The sequence below is a fragment of the Photinus pyralis genome, unplaced genomic scaffold, assembly GCF_008802855.1.
Source record: "Photinus pyralis isolate 1611_PpyrPB1 unplaced genomic scaffold, Ppyr1.3 Ppyr1.4_LG7, whole genome shotgun sequence".
NCBI classification, from domain to species: Eukaryota; Metazoa; Arthropoda; class Insecta; order Coleoptera; family Lampyridae; genus Photinus; species Photinus pyralis.
The window spans coordinates 11,593,955-11,613,320 of record NW_022170738.1 but is presented as its reverse complement, the minus strand read 5'-3'; the positions used below and the strand labels follow the sequence as shown (position 1 = coordinate 11,613,320).

The 19,366-nt window shown below is 37.4% G+C and overlaps 1 protein-coding gene and 1 long non-coding RNA gene across 4 annotated transcripts; both read left to right on the top strand.

Annotated features, from left to right (window-relative positions):
• Positions 1-1,032: 1,032 nt before the first annotated feature.
• LOC116177233 lies at positions 1,033-18,912 on the top strand. 3 transcript variants are annotated; one of them, XM_031496146.1, is made up of 5 exons: positions 1,033-1,794; positions 1,834-2,277; positions 6,145-7,961; positions 15,303-16,247; positions 17,171-18,912. In XM_031496146.1, exons 2-5 carry the CDS (start codon positions 1,864-1,866, stop codon positions 18,591-18,593), a joined length of 4,599 nt encoding a protein of 1,532 aa, XP_031352006.1. In that variant the 5' UTR covers positions 1,033-1,794; positions 1,834-1,863; the 3' UTR covers positions 18,594-18,912. The 3 variants fall into 3 exon arrangements, with proteins under 3 accessions (XP_031352006.1, XP_031352007.1, XP_031352005.1); XM_031496147.1 differs by having other exon boundaries at positions 1,034-1,794; positions 1,846-2,277; positions 6,151-7,961; XM_031496145.1 differs by having other exon boundaries at positions 1,034-1,794; positions 1,846-2,277.
• Positions 11,046-12,639, top strand: LOC116177236. The gene is made up of 3 exons (XR_004146631.1): positions 11,046-11,464; positions 11,527-11,572; positions 11,628-12,639. It is a non-coding gene; the product is annotated as an uncharacterized LOC116177236 (long non-coding RNA).
• Positions 18,913-19,366: the final 454 nt, after the last annotated feature.

Below are 19,366 nucleotides of genomic sequence, written 5' to 3'. Positions count from 1 at the left end.
ACGAGATGCTATAGTTGTGACCAGTCCGGTTCGAGGCTACCAGACAATTGCTCCATATCAGAACATAGGTCTAATTATAGTAGTGTACGACAGCCTTCTAGAGATAATACAACTTTTCACCCCCCCACATACCCCTTGCATTTCCCTCGGAACACTCCTAAAATCTCCAAAACGCATGAAAAGGACCAAACGTTTTTGGAAAGAACGTAGCAAACGATAATAATTAGTTGACCTTTTTCCCAACAATCATCACTATACCTCTATATTGGTAGTGAAAAATCCATGTATACAATACTTCTGCAGTAACTTCCGAGCAAATGTGCATAATTTGTACTTAAAATATTCAACACCAGCCACCCGTTCAGCAATTAAAAAAACCCTCAAAAAAAAGGGAAGAAAGAGTCATTGCAGACCATTTCCGGACTTGTTTTAGGTCTTTGCCAGACTTTCTGTGTCCTTTAGGGAACGTTATATCCTGCAAGAGCTTTCTTTGCTCGTCCTATTACAGGTTAAAGAAAGTTCTCAATATGTATAAAAGGCTCAAACATTTACCAGAGCTCTAATGCATTTTCAAAGCTTTCTCAGCACTCTATAGAGCCCTTGTACATTTTGACACCAGCCAATTAAAGCTTCGCTGCCTAGAGTACATATCGATCTCTGTACCGCGGCCTTAGGTATTATTGTACCCTCAAGTTTTAATTTCGCCCCTTTAGGATGTCAAAAGCCTTGAAGAAATCTTCCAGGAAGCAGGATGCTATTATAATATTCCCTTGTACATCTTTATTTCCCCAAAGAACCTATGGTTTGACCTCGTTATATGCTTTACAGTAACACAATATATGCAGAGAATAGTTTTTCCTCTCTCCTCTCCGGGAGTGGATATTTAGCAGGTCTTTAACCTTTAGCAGCCTCTCACATCGACGGGAGGTTACTGACAATCTCTTTTTTTTTGTAGGTCGGCCAGGAGTTGTATCTTCTTATTTACATTTGGGTGTTTGCCTGGCGCCTGTCTGACCGGAGTAAGTCTTGGAGGCCTTCCTTTGGATGGCGGTAGCGCCACTAGATGTGGTAGTTTCGGAGCGTGAACTTAAACCAGTTTGACCTGTCAGACCGGAAGCTTCCACGGCCAGAGTCGCGACTTCCGGAAAAAGGAAAAGGTGGTGTTAGTAGTGAAGCACCCCGTACATAAAGAAAAAAATGTTTAGTTGCTGAACTTGTCGCTAGATGGAGGTAGTAGTTGTTGGGCGACGTGTTTTTGTGACGTAACGTATGGATCTTGACAAAAAATGGAGGACGTTAGTAGGCGGGCGCATGATTGTCAATATTCCAAATATGTCGCAGAAAATTAAAATAAAATGACTTTTATCCAAAAACACTTTATTTTAGCATTTTCCCGTTTTTACACTGACTTTGTTACTTAATGGTTCACTTTAAACAATTCATTAGTTATCGCAATTACGAAATCATAAAATGTAAATAGTGTAGTCAAAATGGAGTACCATGATACTAACCTTTCAGGCGGGGAGACGTAAATTGTTATTAATAAACATTTATACGTAGTCGTTGACGCGAATTACAGAGCGAAATATTTACGTTTATCAGATTTTACAATAAAAAAGTTAAATAATATCGAGTGTAAGAGTAATTTGTTGTATGATGTAGAAGTGTGTTTTTCCCAACTGTAATGGCTTCGTCTGGGGGCAGTCATACGCAAAATTACGTAAAAGTGCCCTGAAACACTCCAAAATTCGGGCACCCATTCAATTTTACCTAAAAAATGTAAAAGTTTGACAAGTAAGTACTTAACCAACAAATTCCTAACTTTATCAAAAGCTTTTCGAGAAGCATCCTAACAACTTCGAAATGGAAGATGATTTAAACAAAGAATCAAACACGTCAGACATGCCAGTACCGCTGAAGAACGTTGAGGTGAACGTATCCGAGGAACCGAAGCTAGAAAGTGACGAAGACGCCATTAGTAAACCGTTGAAAGTGAATGGCGATACGAAACTCGAAAACTCAGACGCAAGCGAGAGCTCCGACTACGATAATTTGGTAATCGACGAAAGGCCGCTGTACAGTCGTAAACGTAAGATCCCATTGTCGCCCGAGGGCGGTTTCAAGGGGTTCAAGCGGATTAAAAGCGAAACCGACGACGAGTACGAGCCACCCACCAATCCGTACTTTAACGAGTCGCTCTTTGAGCTGTCCGAGTTACATAATAATAAGGATTTGGATAAAAATTCGGTGCAAGGCGATAAAGGGGATGTGAATGAGGTATGTAGCGTAGGTGCTGAAGGAGAGGAAGATGTTATTTAATATTTTTCTCAAGGACAAGTCATTGCCAATTAGGCGATTTAATGTTTCTGCCTGTTTGTATCTCAGTTTCTTTAGCTGAGTATCGGATTGATCGTTGACAAGTTGTGCAATTGTTGATTTCAGATTCATAGTTTGTATTTATGTAAATCTGTCACCCGAACTGTGTCTCTTATTTGTAAATACGGTAAATCTTTAGTCTTGTAAGGAATCTTTCTGTTTTTGTTTCCTCAAGACTGGAACTTTCTCAGATGTAATTTACCAGAGGTAAATGAGTTTTCAATTTACAGTGAACTAGTGGTTCTAAGCGAGAAAATCAACATGATCATATGGATGTTTCTACTTCTACCCACAATTACAGCACATTTACTTCATTTTCTTGAGTTTTTACTACAGTGGCGGGTCTGATGACATATACATGTATACAGTAATGCTTATTACGTTTTTTACAGTTGTAGATGGCAAATGATTCAAAACATTAGCCATAGAACTGAATTTCTTTAACAAATGCATATGCAAGTGTACCCCCCTCCCCCTCTTCATTTTAATTTATCAATTGTTCTAAGAAAACTTATAAACGCATATGCAAATGTCCCCTCCCCCTTTTAAATTACCAATTGTTTAAAGGAAACTCACCGGTCATGACAAGTATTTATTGCATTGTTTGGGAACATTAAAGATTTTTGTTTCTTTGATGGAGTATGTTTACTGGGTCCACTAACTGAGCATATGCAATTACTATTTATTTATGGTCACTGAACAGGTAACTCACTGGTGATTTCTGATAATGATTGATAGCAATTTAGCTGCTATATCTATCACCATGTTATGTTCAAAAGGTTAATCCTTCAAGTCTATATTACGTTCACTTGTTTCCTGAGGGTTGGTCTTGGAAAATTGTATGTGTTAATGATAAATAGTATGACATTTACATAAAATACTTAAATGTTGCCATTTTAATACATTTATGCCATTGCAATGGTCCCTAGTCTCGTCCCTAGTATGTTATTAATTTAAACAATTATGTTATATAACGGTGATATATCGCTTGGAGATAAATGTAGGTTCACATGTACATTGATCGAGATCTCTGAATTTAGTCCAGTCAGTATCGGAGTTGGAGCTTGCAAAAAATGTAAAGTTTCTGAAACTTTGATATGTTGTTGGGTAACGTTCAGTAGTACTGTGTCCAATTTTTCCAACAAAAATTTCTTTGTGCTAACTTCAGGGGGCCTAAAAAACCTAGAAATGTTTGGACTTTTTTGTATTTTTGCTTCCAGTGTGATAACCGAGGTGATAACCATCATAAAATTTTATTGTACTCTTATAAAAATTAAAGTACCATAATATAAAGTATCATTTGGTTTGATGAGATCATTCCAAGATTGATACCTCGCAACTCATTCATGACAAAATTTTCGTGCTGAATAATAATCTAAAAAGAAATTTATAATATCTTCAATGGTTTTGAAAATATCGCAAAAAAACGAAAATTTCTGATTTCCATTTTTAACTTTTTCATGGTAAACTAATTGTACTAGACATTTCTAATTAACATATTATTCAGACACTTTTTAATGGAGATTTCGAATATGGCATCCCGGTTTTAGCAACCTTGGCTGAAACCCCGCCCACTAAAAAATTTTTGATCGATCACGATTTTACTATTTGAAACAAATAATAATACTTAATGCTTTTTTTTCAATAGTCCTTAAAATAAGGGAATTACAACTTTTAGAAAAACAAAAGTACGTTTGGTACCGCAACCAAGAAAAATTTCTTTCTTGTTTATTGAGATATTTTTTTGAAATTTTAACCACAGATGCTTCTAGTAAAGGCAAACATAACGCATATAATAAAAATTAGATGTGCGCATACCCTTTTTTACAAAAAATACCTGAAAATACTTTATTTTCTAAAAAAATACCTCAAAATGCTGATAAATACTCAAAAATGTAACTGTAATAGTAAGTGCAACCAGAAGTAGAAGGTATAATGTATGGTATCATTTTAAAGGCCTTTTCACGGCCCACACGAGAAAAATGGCAAAAAGTCAATTTTCAGGGGTTGGATCCACTGACCCTCGCGTCTTTTTACCTGTTTAATTTAATGGATCGATTTGCGTTTAGTAAAGGGCGCTACTGTTAATTCATAAATAAGAACGTTACTTCTGCACATGCGCAAAGATATGTATGTATATGGTCTATCGGTTTGAAAATTAATAGGAAACTGTCCGATAGTACAATTTCCCGCTCTTCCCATTTTCGAGTTTCATTAGGGTGTCCATTCGGAATTCTAATGTTGACCCTGAGGTCATCGACAAGGTCACCAGCGATTTTACAAAAAAGATTATTCTATCAAGGTATTAAATAAATTGTCTCAAGATAAATAAATCACCTGGTATGTTATACACCGTTTGAGATGTGAGTGTGACATAAAAACTAGAACTCTCATTTGAAATTATTTCACATATTTTGAGGTTATACAAATTTTTTTAGTGCAATCGCCATCTTGAATTTTTTTAAATCGCAACATACGTCATGTAATAGATCATTAGAAAGCTTTTTTTAGCGCATTTCCACAAAAAGAAAAAATATGCGCTATTGTGGCCACTTTGTCTGTCCGTCCGTCCGCTCGTTCATTGAGACGCTGCTAGTTCTTTATCTTAAGAGCTATTGTTCTACTTTTTTCGCTATTTGGTTCGTTATGGTGTCGAGGCTTGCACCAAGGAAGGAATTTTTTCTGCGTTTATTGTTCCATGTTCCATAATTTTACACTTTTGCCGTTTATTAACGATCCTGGAGATCGTTTATAATTTTGTATTGCTGTCTGTCTGTTGGTCTGTCGCGTCTGTTCCTTTGTCTGTCTGCATGTCTGTCCCTCTATCTGTCCGTGTGAACGATAATTTTGTTTAGAAATGTCCGATCGCTTTTAGATCTGCGTTAGTTATGAACTGAATTGCATGAAATTCAATATGGGCATAGCTTTAGCCAAAAGTTGAGTCGAATCGATTCAAAATTCACAGTGCCCTTTTCGCATCTCGACCATTTATAAACCGAATTGCAAACTTTTTTATTTATAAAAGTATTTGAATGAAATTTGATACATAGGAATAAATGAAAATCTAACGCCAGTTTCAAAATTTGGTTTTGCGCATGCGCAGTGCCAACTTTTTTATTTATGGAAGCATTTGAATGAAACTTGATACATAGGCACTTGGAATAAAGGAAAATCTAACATGATCCATGTTGTCAATTCAAAATGGCGGTTGCATTAGAAAACCATGTGTCAAAAAAAGAATTTCTTAACCTCAAAATATGTGAAATAGTTTCAATTTTTGATCCTAAAAAGTTTGGTTATAACGAGGGAAATAAGGTAGTAGCACGATCGTAGCATGCTATATTTATTGATGTTTAGCTTCTTGGTAGATGATTAATGGATAGAGGGCTCTACACATAAACATTTCATTCAAAATGAGAGTACAATTTTGTGTCGGATTGACTGTTATCGTGCTGGAAGCAAAAATATTTTTAAAACGTCCAAAAATGTATAGGTTTTTTGGGCCCCTTGAAGTTGACAAGGAAATTTTGTTAGAATAATCGGTCAAAGTACTACTGAACATCACCGAACAACATACCAAAGTTTCAGAAACTTTGTATTTTTGCAAGGTGCTCCCGGATTTTAACCTATTCTGACTGGACTATTTAGTCAGGTTCCTTGTTAACGAACAGACATATTGTTTTGAGCAGATTCCTTTAACCCTATTAGAAATTGTCCAACGCCAACCCTTACGAAAGAAACGTGAACGAATATTAGTTAATAGAACAGTTTCAGGTCGAAGAAACGAGAAATAACGTGGCAATACTGTCGACGGCGCACCTGAGGAAGGGTTTTAAGAAAAAAAAGCTCGGAAGTCCGAAGTTGCGCGAGTACGCGCAATATTTAGGGTTGCAACCGACCGTGCAATTTAAGTGCTCGAGGTGTACGCTTAAAGGGTTCGCGTCGCTCGCCTTGTTAAACGAACATCAAGTGGAGTGTACGGGCGAAGGCCCAATTTTATCGCCGACTGCGACGACCACAACAGCCCCATCCACGAACTTTCGCGTGACGCGTAAGGTTTATTTGTGTTCTGCGTGCGGGACGTATTACGAAAACTGGAATCTCTTTTTGCACATGCGCGAGATACATAAACGATTTATATGCTTATATTGCCTAGGTATGTTTTCACAATCGGAAAAACTATCATTACATTTAGTTACGAAACATAATTGTGTGCCAAGTCAATTGAATACGGAGGAAGACTTCTTTCACGTGTACAAAGAACCGTGCTATTTAATGTGTTGCGAATGTGAGAAGGTGTTTAGCGAGCAGGACAATTTTTTCGGTCACGTCTGTTGTATTAAAACGAAGGCGCTTAATGAAAGCAAACTTAAAAACAACACAAACAAAATCAGACAACCTCAAAATCAGAAACAACCAAACGCGAATCCGAAACAAACCAAAAACAAGAACTTCATCGAGCACGTAACCGGTGACACTATGGAAGAACAAGGCGACACGGAAACGAACGAAAAGCAGCCAGAACTCGATGAACCTGCCCCAACAGTCGAGCCAACCGAATGTCCCGAGACTGAACCAGATGAAATGGATCAAGTTACACCTGACAATTTAGACACCATGGAAACCATAAAAAAATCTGAAGATGTCAAACTGTCAGAAGAGGAAGAAATGTCTGCTGAAAAGTTGTCTGATAGTGAAAGAAAGGAATCCGAATCTGAAATGGACGACACGCCAGAATCGCCTAAATACGACTCACCGTCTCCCCAAAACCCCAAGGAGGAGGAGGAGACCGTTTTAGATGACAAAATGTCGGACGTCGAACAGGAGGATACGCGCAAAGTTCCAAAGGTAACATTAAACCTGCGCCAAGTGCAGCAGTATTTAGACAAAGAAGAAAGCGACGACAGCGATAAACTGATGATGGAACTTGAGCCCGTCGACGAACCCGTCGATGATCCGGTAAACGTAAGCGACGAAAAAGAAAACAAGGATCCGTTGGTGAATGCCGAACCGGCACTGACCATTGCTGGTTCGGAAGTGCCAATCGTCGAGTTGCAGTTAGAGCATCCGCTCGACAAGTTCGACATACAGATCCTGCTGCAAAAGTGTCTACGCGAGACGATTCCCGTGTGCGTTTACTGTAATCACGCTCGAAAGATCGCGGTGAACGGTAAGCAACTCGGTCTGCACGCGATCGCCGAGCATAGGTTCTCGGCTATCGTGAACAGTATAACCGCGGAGGAGTTGATTCCCGAGAGTTTTGTGATGCGTATCAAGGAGAGCCTGCCGGATCTCCAGAAACTTTATTTTAATTTGGAATCGGTCTCGCCCGAGGAGGGATTGACTTTTTCGCACGTTTACGAATGCTTTCAGTGCCGGTACGCGACGTCCGTACACAAGGAACTTTACTTGCATAATCGAAAAATGCACGCGAAGACGATACTTTTGTGTATTATGTGCAAGTCGAACTTTTATAGCTATAGCGAACTTATTTGCCATTTGTGTCCCGGAGTTTACGAACTAAATAATGACATCACATTTCGTTGTTGCATGTGCGTTTGCGATGACTTGCCGTCAGCATTTAGGTAAGTAAAGTAAGCTAGAGAGAGAGAGAGGTTTATTATATGCTAAACTGAAAGAGAGAGAAATAGATTTTCTTTGAAGTCAATCACAGGGATCCCGGTAATTTTCGCATACAAAAAAAATTAACTTAGTTTTTACTCATGAACAACACCAAATGTCCCTAACTTAGCCCCCCCCTCCCTCCCCAAAATCACAGTTTTTAGTTCAAAATAAATTACAAATGAGAAATTTTGTTAATAATAATATTTCTCCCGTTATACATATGTAGAGCAAAATATTAATGAACAACACCAAATGTCCCTAACTTAGCCCCCCCCTCCCTCCCCAAAATCACAGTTTTTAGTTCAAAATAAATTACAAATGAGAAATTTTGTTAATAATAATATTTCTCCCGTTATACATATGTAGAGCAAAATATTAATGAACAACACCAAATGTCCCTAACTTAGCCCCCCCCTCCCTCCCCAAAATCACAGTTTTTAGTTCAAAATAAATTACAAATGAGAAATTTTGTTAATAATAATATTTCTCCCGTTATACATATGTAGAGCAAAATATTAATGAACAACACCAAATGTCCCTAACTTAGCCCCCCTCCCTCCCCAAGATCACAGTTTTTAGTTCAAAATAAATTACAAATGAGAAATTTTTTTAATAGTAATATTTCTCCCCTTATACATAATTATGTAGAACAAAATATTAATGCAGCAAAAGTATTCACAAAAATAACATTATACAGGGTGGGCCATTCGCGTGTGGGTGGAAGATTGTGGGTTTATTAACGCGCATATTTAAAATTCATAGTGGGGGAATATTGAAGGACCCTTAACACTACAACCCAAAATGTTTTCAACGAAATTGCAATTGTTATACAGGGTGATTTATATCAAAGCTGCATTTTTTAAATGGAACCCCTTGTATATTTTTCTTTTATTTTTATTTAAACTTTATTTTGTTTTATTTGGAGTAAATTTTATATAAATTCAATTGTTTATAATTTTTAACGGCCTACTAAACACTGAGAGGCTTTGAAAATCGAGAAACACTGTGAATTATTAGAAATTGTTGAATTACAAAAAATATGTAAAAGATACATATCGGTAGAAAGGTAATCAAATTCTAAATTTAATGCAATAAAAAAAACTCGGTAGTTCCATTTAAAAAAACCAAGTTAGCTTCGATTGAAATTTTGAAAATTGAAGGAGTGATTTTTTTTAACACAAAAGAAGTTTAACTTTAGCCGTTCGACGTATGTTAGTACATTTCATGATTAGTGCCACGGCTTTCTATGTTTTATGATAACTGCGATATTCAATTTTTACTGGATACTTTTTGAAAAAACGACGAATTGTGGCTAAACGACTCAATTTAGATATCATGTGTAATATATAAAGTCACACTAAAATTTACCAAAGAATCGAAAAATGTAATAATATACAGTGGGCTCCATTAAAAAAATGTAACTGATATAAATCACCCTGTATAACAACTGCAATTTCGTTGAAAATATTTTTACGTTGTAATCTTGTGGATCCTTCAACATTCCCCCACTATGAATTTTACATATGCGCGTTAATAAACCCACAATCTTCTACCCACACACTAATGGCCCACCCTGTATACCATGTGTCCCAAGATGAAAGTGAACAGCATGGGGATCTTGAAAACTGTAAAAGTTACAAATCCGGTATAACTAGGGTTGCCATCTCAAAATTCTGCCAACTAGGACAGGAAGCGTGAAAACCCCGGATTTAGGGATTATAAACCCGGACATATCAACTGAATTTGATAAAAAAAATATTTTCTAAAGAAATAGTCTTTGAAATTGTACTTTATTTTTATCACTAACTAGCTAGATCAGTGTTTCTCAACCTTTTTAGCGCATTTCCACAAAAATAAAACAAAAACGCGCTATTGTGGCCACTTTGTCCGTCCGTCCGTCCGTCCGCTACTTTTGCGACGCTACTAGTTCTTTATCTTAAGAGCTATTGTTCTACTTTTTTCGCTATTTGGTTCGCTATGGTGTCGAGTCTTGTACCAAGGAAGGAATTTTTTCTGCGTTTATTGCTAAAAAAGTTATTGTAAAAAAACCAACAAACCGTTTTTTACATGTTCCATAATTTTACACTTTTGCCGTTTATTAACCATCCTAGAGATCATTTATAATTTTGTATTGTTGTCTGTCGTCTGTCTGTTGGTCTGTCCGTCTGTTCCTGTGCCTGTCTGTCCCTCTATCTGTCCGTGTGAACGATAATTTTGTTTAGAAATGTCCGATCGCTTTTACATCTCCGTTAGTTATGAACTGAATTGCATGAAATTCAATATGGGCATAGCCTTAGCCATATAATACGCAATGCCAAAAGTTGAGTCGAATCGATTCAAAATTCACAGTGCCCTTTTCGCATCTCGACCATTTATAAACCGAATTGCAAACTTTTTTTCTTATAAAAGTATTTGAATGAAATTTGATACATAGGCACTTGAAATAAAGGAAAATCTAACGCCAGTTTCAAAATTTGGTTTTGCGCATGCGCAGTGCCAACTTTTTTATTTATGGAAGAATTGAAATGAAATTTGATACATAGGCGCTTGGAATAAAGGAAAATCAAATGCCAGTTTCAAAATTTGTTTTTGCGCATGCGCAGTGCCAACTTTTTTATTTATGGAAGAATTTAAATGAAATGTGATACATAGGCACTTGGAATAAAGGAAAATCTAACGCCAGTTTCAAAATTTGGTTTTGCGCATGCGCAGTGTCAACTTTTTTATTTATGGAAGCATTTAAATGAAATTTGATACTTTGGCGCTTGGAACAAAGGAAAATCTAACATTAGTTTCCAAATTTAGGTTTGCGCATGCGCAGTTCCAACTTTCTTATTTAGAAAAGCATTGAAATGAAATACTTCTTATAAACTGAAATTGAAATAGCATGTCAAAAATGGATTGCTCATGTGCAACGTTATCTTTCATATTTGTGGACGGATTTTACGATTTTAACAGAAGTTGCATCTTACAAATGGGAAATGAATGCAAGTGGAAATGCGCTTTATGTAAATCGTTTACGATTACTTTTTAACTTGTTTTACTGGTGGCCTACTTGTGAATGTTATTTATCTCTGTGGTTCCCCTCCGCGTTAGACCTGGGGGGTATGGACTCCTCCGCTAGGGAGGGGGTGGGCATACCTCAGGAAATTTTTGAAATTTTAGTAGCTTTATACGTGTTTTTAGACCCGTTTACGTTTTTCTCAGACTGCACAAAAATGTATAGAATATAGGCCATTAAATGTGACATTTCAATATTTTAAACACTTTAGAATTAGATCAAAATTAATTTGAGTTATTTTTTAGTTATCAAGAAACCATTTTCAAGCTCATTTTGTTTTGACGCTGAAATTTTCTTTAAAAATCTGCAGAGAAATTTTCCTGGTAGGCGGTAGAGGGGTGTTAGTCGTGTTAGAAAAAAATTACAAACATTTTCCGGTATCTCGTCTAGATCAATTGGATTGTGAGTTTGCCATTTGTAAACATTTAAATTTAAAGTTGTGATTCGCATTTATTATTTTCTAGGGAAGGTACACTGAGATAACACAAACAAGGATACGGGGTTATTGTGGTATAATTTTAATACTGACCATTTTTGGTAAATTTATTTAATTTTAATATTTCAGTACGATATTGCAGGAGTGAATTTTCGTGGCCCACTGAAAAGTTTCCGTGGCCTACCAATATGCTGTCTTTCGTTCGTGGCCCCCAAGAAATACTTCATGGAGGGAGCCATATGGCCTCCGTTGAGAAACACTGAGCTAGACTGTTTCAATATTCAATAAATTCCTTTCTTTGGTCCACTGTTATGCCCAAGGTTATGCCACTATTGAAAATATTCTTTCAACGTTGGCATTATGAGCAGGAATGCAAAAAAAGCACTAGGCAATTTTGTATAAATGAGGATTCGGTGTTTTAAAAAATTGTAACCAAAGCTGATTGGCGCTTAAAAGTTTATCTTGTTAGGTTAAATTTTGACAGAAACTCATAGATGCCTCAGTAGCCCAAAACCCGGACTACCAATGAAACCCCGCCCGGATGCTTCTCGGACGCCCTCTAAACTAGGACAAATCCGGAGAAACCCGGACGGATGGTATAACGGCACAAAATTTAAGAATTAAGGAGTCATTGCCGTTTAGACATTTAGAAAATAATAATAATAATAACGTTTATTGCCATACAAAAATAAAAAAATGAATAGCAAATGATTAAGGGTTCGCCTTATGGTGGTCTACCACCCTTCCAAACAAACAATACTATATAACATGTAAATACATATTTTAAGATACATTAATTTCATTATAATTGATTAATAATTTTAAAAATACAGTAATCATAATCTTAGAAAAAGGAAAACAAACAAAGAAAATAAGAGATAATAACAAAATAGCAATATCCTTAAATCTTATAAATTCGACAATTGAACTAGGTACCATTTTAAATTTGATTGCTAAATACCTCGCTAAATACCATCTCAACTACTAAGCTTTTAAAAGCAGCAAACAAATGGTTTAAATAAGGAAATAGTTGATTGAGAAATTATATCGCATTATAAGTAAAACTTCCTTTAAATTTGTTTGTGTGATGCTGTGGAATGGTAAAATGGGGGTTTACAGTATAGTTGAATTCCGCAGTTCTAATTTAATAAGCGTGTACCTGAAACCATAAAACATTTTTTTGGACAGTAAAAGTTTATTTAAAAATAGAGGCTGATTAGCAAAAAAATAATGAACATGTGCGGTTTTAAAGGTTTATTCAAAACGATATGATTGTGGCGGGCTCTGTGACGTAATAAGCCCGACCAATCAGCTCCTAGAACCATTCAGATGACATAACGACTTGGCAATATTGCAGGAGAATGGCATTTATAACTTGCGTCATCTGTCACAGGTACTTGTCACTTTCGTGCTAGATGCAGTTAAACATCCCTCTCAAAACGTCAAATGTGACAAACGTCAGACCCTCGCGTAAGGTTGCCAGCTCACTTCTACGTGATTGGTTGTAGGTTTGTGACGTATTTAGTCTGAAGCGTTTCAAATTCGGACTAAAAACACATCTTTTCAATAATTTATTTTGGGTTTATTTTACTCGCAAATAAAAATTGAGGACACACGGGTCTTTTTATTTTTAATGTACTTTGTGGATCAGAAATAAAAAATGAAGGCGGGATGACCCCATTATTTAATCTTAAATTTAAACTATGTGTATCTGACCTCTTTCTTATGCAATTGTACATATATTTAGGTTGTTTTTCCCTATTTAGTTTGTATAAAAAAAGACAAAATGAGTATTTAATTCGTTGAGCAACATAAAATGATTGTGACGTTCTAAATATGGTGTGATATGGAACTAATGCCACAAATCGTATATCGTTTATATTTGGAGTCAAGTGTTAGTGTGTTATGATATACTGCACTACAGTAATCAAGATGCGGATATATAAGGGCTTTTATTAGGTTAAGTTTAGTGTTCACAGATAGCACGTATTTTAAATTGTTTAAAGATTTAAGTTTCATAAATGCCAAACTATAAACTTTATTTATATGAGGTTCAAAACTAAATGAACTATCGAACAACACTCCCAAATTTTTTGCTTGATTCACCCACGTAATATTCTGGCCATCTATTTGCAGCCTATAATTTTCCAAATCAAGTCGCTGTCTATATAAGTCTCGACATATGCACATCGCAGTTGTCTTACTAGGATTTATTCTTAATCATTACGTTTACAATAGTCATTTACACTTCTAAGGTCATCACAAATTTTCCTTAAAGTTATCAATGTCACAAGAAAAGTAAAGTTGCTTGTAAATATTGAAAACAATATAGGTCCCAATATACTTCCTTGTGGAACACCTGTATGAATTGAAGCAAGACCAGATCTCGAACTATTGAATGTCACAGCTTGGCACCTATTTGTCACGTAACTATGGAACCATTTCAATGCATTCACTCCAAACCCATACAATTGCAATTTAGCCAATAATAGATCAAAGTCTTATTTTCGCAACTGTTTTCCCTCATTCCTGAACCTTCTGGTTTTGGCGAATGAAAAACGACATGTGCGTTTAGGTACTAATGCTATAAGTTCAATTACCTGGCCTTTACAGAACTGATTCAGGTACAAGGACATATTGTAACTATGGCCATCCATTAAAAAAATTATCGGGAGTTGAATAGTATTTAAGTATTTCTTTCATAACTCTTTAGAAAGTGACAGTAACTAGTTGCAAAAAATGCAGGGAGACTCACGTACCCCGTTCGTTAGACGTTTTTAAGCTTGCAGTTGGAATTTGATTTACACCCATAATCGACCATTGTGAATAGACGGTTTCGGCGTAAATTTGATCTTGAAAGGATAATAAAATGATTTCAAGATGGCGTCGATTCCGTAAATACTGAAAGTTGGCGCCATCTTGTTTTTTTAAAATAGATCATTCCCTATTTTTTTTTTAAATGCGCTATTTTGTTCTTTGACGCATTTGAAGATGCAGTGCCATTCAAAAATTCATATCTCTTAAACCTTTCAAGATAAGCGAGTGCTTTTTTTTATAATCGAATCCTTAAAGTGGAAGGAATTTTTTGTGTTACCGCTGACTGCTAAAAAGCACTCACTTATCTCGAACGGTTTGAGAGATGAATTTTTGAATGGACTATGACAGAGAGGTACGCAAATTTTAAATGTGTTGAATTCAGAATAAAAAGGCACATTTAAAAAAATAGAAAAAGGTGAGCGTCAACTTCCGGTATTTACGGAAGCGGTGCCATCTTGAAATTACTTTATTTCAATTCGCAATTCGATTATGTGTCTGAACCAAATTGTTCAACTTAGTAACGAACGGGGTACGTGAACCTCCCTGTATATTTCATTGTAATGTTTGGTTCGTTTTGAACAAAATTGGTGTTATTGGTGTAGGTTATTTCGAAATTAACCATCAATCAATCTTAAAATATGGCAAGTAACCTTTGACACTTAGTAAAATGCGCTATTGTCGCAAGGATCTTTTGTTACTTCTTTAAATAGTTTGCTAACAATATTTTTTTCAATGACGAGTTTGAAAAAATGGATGCGAAGGATTTACATTTCCTTTGTTTGTTTGGATAAAGAAATAGAAATCGATTTAAAAATATTTTTTACTAAAAGTACGTTTTTTGATTCCTAATTTAAATGCAGAAAATCAAAAAATATAGTTCAACGTGCTGTGTGCCAAAACCCTCTTTTGTTTCCTGCAATAATCAAAACTAGTCTTACGAATTTAAAATATAGTTCACATTTTCTAGTTAACTTTACGGTGTTACAGGTTGATGGTACATCTTCGAAAACGGCATCATGCGTGCGATGTATGCTTAGAATTGTGCCATAATCAATCAAAGCTTTCAAATCATGTGTGGAAGCACAAGTTACATCATCTCTGCTATCGTTGCGGAATCGCCTATCGTAACAAGCCCGACATTACGAAGCACCTATTTTGGAAACACGGCACCGAAAGTGTACTATGTAAAAAATGCCTGCAAAAGAAGTGGCCTCACATTTATCACTTTTGTATTCCTCCCAGTTCCTTCACGTGCGAAGAGTGTAATTTAAACTTCACGAAAGCGGTCGCGTTAAAAGTCCATAAGAGATTGCACCGGGAGGAGACTCCCCACCAGTGCTCGTTTGAAAATTGCAAGGAAAAGTTTGTATCGAAAAAGCTGTTGCTCAAGCACGAGTTCAAACATCGCGAACCGCCTGAGGAAATCAAAGAAACTCAGCCCGGCGATAGCTTTGAGGCGCAAGAAACGCAGGCGGTTACAAACCATTCCGACGACGATCAAACGGCGCCTATCAAGGACGAAAATTCGACAGAAGACGCCGAAAAGAAAACCAAACCGATAGTCGACGTGTACGATTTGCCCGAACTCAATCTCTCGGAAAGCGACAGCGATTCGGACGAGGAAGCTCCGAAGTTGTCGAACGACGCGGAAAGCTTAACGAACGAGAATCCGGATGTCGAAAATCCAAAAACCGAGCGTGTCGGCGATGAAACCGCATTACCCGACACGATACCGGTGTTGGAAAATATATGGGACGATTTCAAGTTGTATCAGGCGAGTAAAGAGAAAATTGAAGGCGGTAATGAGCCCGAAGAGGAAATTGAAAAGACTGAAAATGAATTGCCCGAAAGTACGGAGGAGGCACAGCCTGTTATGGCGCAGCAAGATATTGTTAATATTGTTATGATGGATCACGATTACAGTTTGTTAAGGTAACAGTTACTTTTTTATGTGTTTAGTGGGATTTTCCTTAGTTTGCGCGCACGTCTTTCGTGGATTATGACGTCATCAGTAAGTATGTTTACATAGCATCATGCAAACAATGGAAGAGGATGCATATGTAGGCATCCATAATTTATTACTAAAAAATGTTTTGGTAGTTATTTGTAACAGGTTGTCTATGTCGGGATCTTTTACTAACAAGGTGGATTGTTTTTTCGTAATAACAACGCCCACATTACTTAGTAGCAGAAGTCCAGACTACAATCTTGATTTACCCCATATTCACGAGCAGAGCCGCCGTAACTTTCATGTCAAAACTACGGGCGTTTCACGGCGCTTTGGAATCTGAGTAGCAGTCGATGTTAAACCTGGCGGTTCTTTTTATACACAAATGGGAAAAGAAATTGAATAAAAATTCATAATTTTGTGGGTAAGAAAAGACAACAACGTGTAAATATACTACGCACACAACCGGGCGATGTCAGGGAAACCTTCTTCGGGACAAAAACCCTGACATAGTCTACCTACACAAATACAAGAACTGAATTAACAAAGACACCAAAAGCAAGAGAAAATCCACAAAACGTTTCAAATTGCGCGGCGTGCCCTTAAACTCGTTGCGCGTGCATGAAATACTTGATTATACACTTGTATCTTAATATAGTATTTTATTTTGTTAAAACGTTGGCATTACAATATTCCCCAAAAACAATTGATGACGTCTGCGCAAACTAAGGAAAATCCTACTATTGCTTGTGACACCATAATACAATCCAACAACATTTCATTCTTTTTTTCTAATTTATTAGAAACTTACATGTATGACACTAAACTTTTCTTCTACTGTCAACTGTAACAAACAGCCGACCAAGAAATGCTTCCTTGGAGTTGACACTATTCTATTGTTTTACAGCCAGGAATATAAGATGGAGTCGAAACCAATAGTCGAGAGATCACAAAGTATGGATCACGATTATTGCTCTTCGAACAATCAGTCAGATCAGCCGCATGAAGACACTGTTCAGGAAAATCCAAAATCGATTGTTTCGCCTCGGCCTCCTGAGAAGAAAGACAAAAAACCGAGTTCGAGTAGTGGATCAAGTGATAGTGACTCGTCTAGTTGTACTTGTGGGTCGAACTGTTCGTGCAGCAGTTCTGGCAGTTCAAGTTCTAGCTCGAATAGTTCAGATTCGGATAGCTCCAGCTCAGAGGGCAGGAGGAAACAGCAGGCGCGTCGAGAACGTCGAAAGCAACGTGCTAAAAGTAAGAAGGAAAGCGAAACGTCCGCAGTTGATGTTGTCGCAACAGACAATCAGCTACCGCCACCATCCGAGCAGCACATCGAAGAATCGGACTTGGACACCACCGAAACAGAAACCGACGAGGATTTTTATGATAAGCAACCCCAAAAGCTCGCCAACAAGCTCATAGCGGAAAAGCGTAAGGAGCTAATGTTACTAGCGGAAATGGGCTCGCTTACAAACGGCGCGGTTTTAGAATCTAGCCGGCCCTCTACTCCGAGCTTGCCCGAAACTGAAGCGTTGAAATTGAAGAAAAAATCCAAAAGCAAAAAGAAAAAAAAGAAAAAGCGACAGAAACCCCCTCCTCCTTTAGACATCGTCCCCAATTACCAATGTCAGCCTCCCATAGTCTCCCCACTAACAATTTCCCTGCCGAAAAACTCTCCGTTTACAACCTCCCCGTGCCCCACTCCGCAATTTCTCACCAGTCACGTTACGACCGATGAACTGGGGGAAGCTGCAAATATGTCGGACGCCAGCTTGAGAGCCTCAAAACGGCGGCGAATACCGAACAAATTTTACGGTTACTCGAGCGACGAAGAGCAGGACAAGCACCAGCCTCCTGTGTTTAAATGGCGGAAAATGGATCTTCCGTCGCCCGCACGTTCGACGCCGCACTCGCCGCTGGTCGTCCCACCGATCACCATAAAAACCCTACCGCCGCCCCCGCCAGAGGAACCTCCGCCTCACCGTCTGAGCGATCTACGAATGCCACAAGCTGGATTTGTGCCAACGAACTTCAACGCGCAGCCGCAAGAGGACAGCGGCAGCGAATCGAACGAGAGTAGCTCCGAGGACGAGCCGCCGCAACCGCCGCCACTGCTCAACAAGCCGCCGAACCAGCCGCCGCTCTACTGCTACTGTCGTTGTCCGTACGACGAGGTCTCCGAGATGATCGGGTGCGATGCCGACGACTGCATGATCGAGTGGTTCCACTTCGAGTGCGTTGGTATCATGGTTCCTCCCAAAGGTCAGTGGTTCTGTCCTGATTGTCGCAAGAAAAAGCAGCAGAGGAAAGATCTGGCACTAACGTAAGATATTAATCGCAAAATTCCTTATTGATAGATTTTTAAATTAAGAATTGTAATATTTTTTGCGCGTAGTTTTAATTTAAGTTACTTTCAACTATTCATTGTGACAAAATATGCGTTGTATAGTGTAAATACATACTATAAATAAAGTAATTTGTGATTTATTAACTTAGATTTGTAATTATTAATAAGTAGCCTGTTTTATAAAGTTTAATTTCATTATACCTACGATTAGCGTTAGAAACATACTTGTTTAGTAAAAACATTCTTGTCATATTCACATGTACGACTTAATTTAATTGTAAATATATTTTTAAATATGAGCTCTCTGTTTAAAAATGTGTTACATGTAGCAACCCAGATCTGAACCAGTTCCAATTATTGTACTATTTAGTGTCCGATAATAATAAATATCAGGTTGTATATGTGTTTGTATATGAAAATTAGTTTTCCTAACTTTCCTTACACTTTGTTACGTAATATGGGGACAGTTTTACTAACGTTTTTGAACTTGCAGGTCAACAACTCAACAGTTTTTGTGTCTTAGCATATACGAGAAGGTGATCCTCTAATAGGCAAGTCTCATATTTTCTGTTTTACTTATAATTTGCAAGCTCTAATTACTCACTAACATGTACAAATAAAATGAATGGGCAAAATCATTTTGTAATTTGACAAGTGGCTAGAAAACGGTACCTCGGGACTTCAGGTAACTCGCCTCTCAGCACCGAGGAGAAAATATTTTTATGTACAGGGTGGAAATCTGAAGATTAGGCT

Coding starts and splice junctions, on each gene's coding strand:
- LOC116177233 (XM_031496146.1), top strand. CDS start 1,864: ATGGAAGATGATTTAAACAAAGAATCAAACACGTCAGACATGCCAGTA. Junction 2,278..6,144: donor ATAAAGGGGATGTGAATGAG/GTATGTAGCGTA, acceptor TTAATAGAACAG/TTTCAGGTCGAAGAAACGAG. Junction 7,962..15,302: donor GACTTGCCGTCAGCATTTAG/GTAAGTAAAGTA, acceptor ACGGTGTTACAG/GTTGATGGTACATCTTCGAA.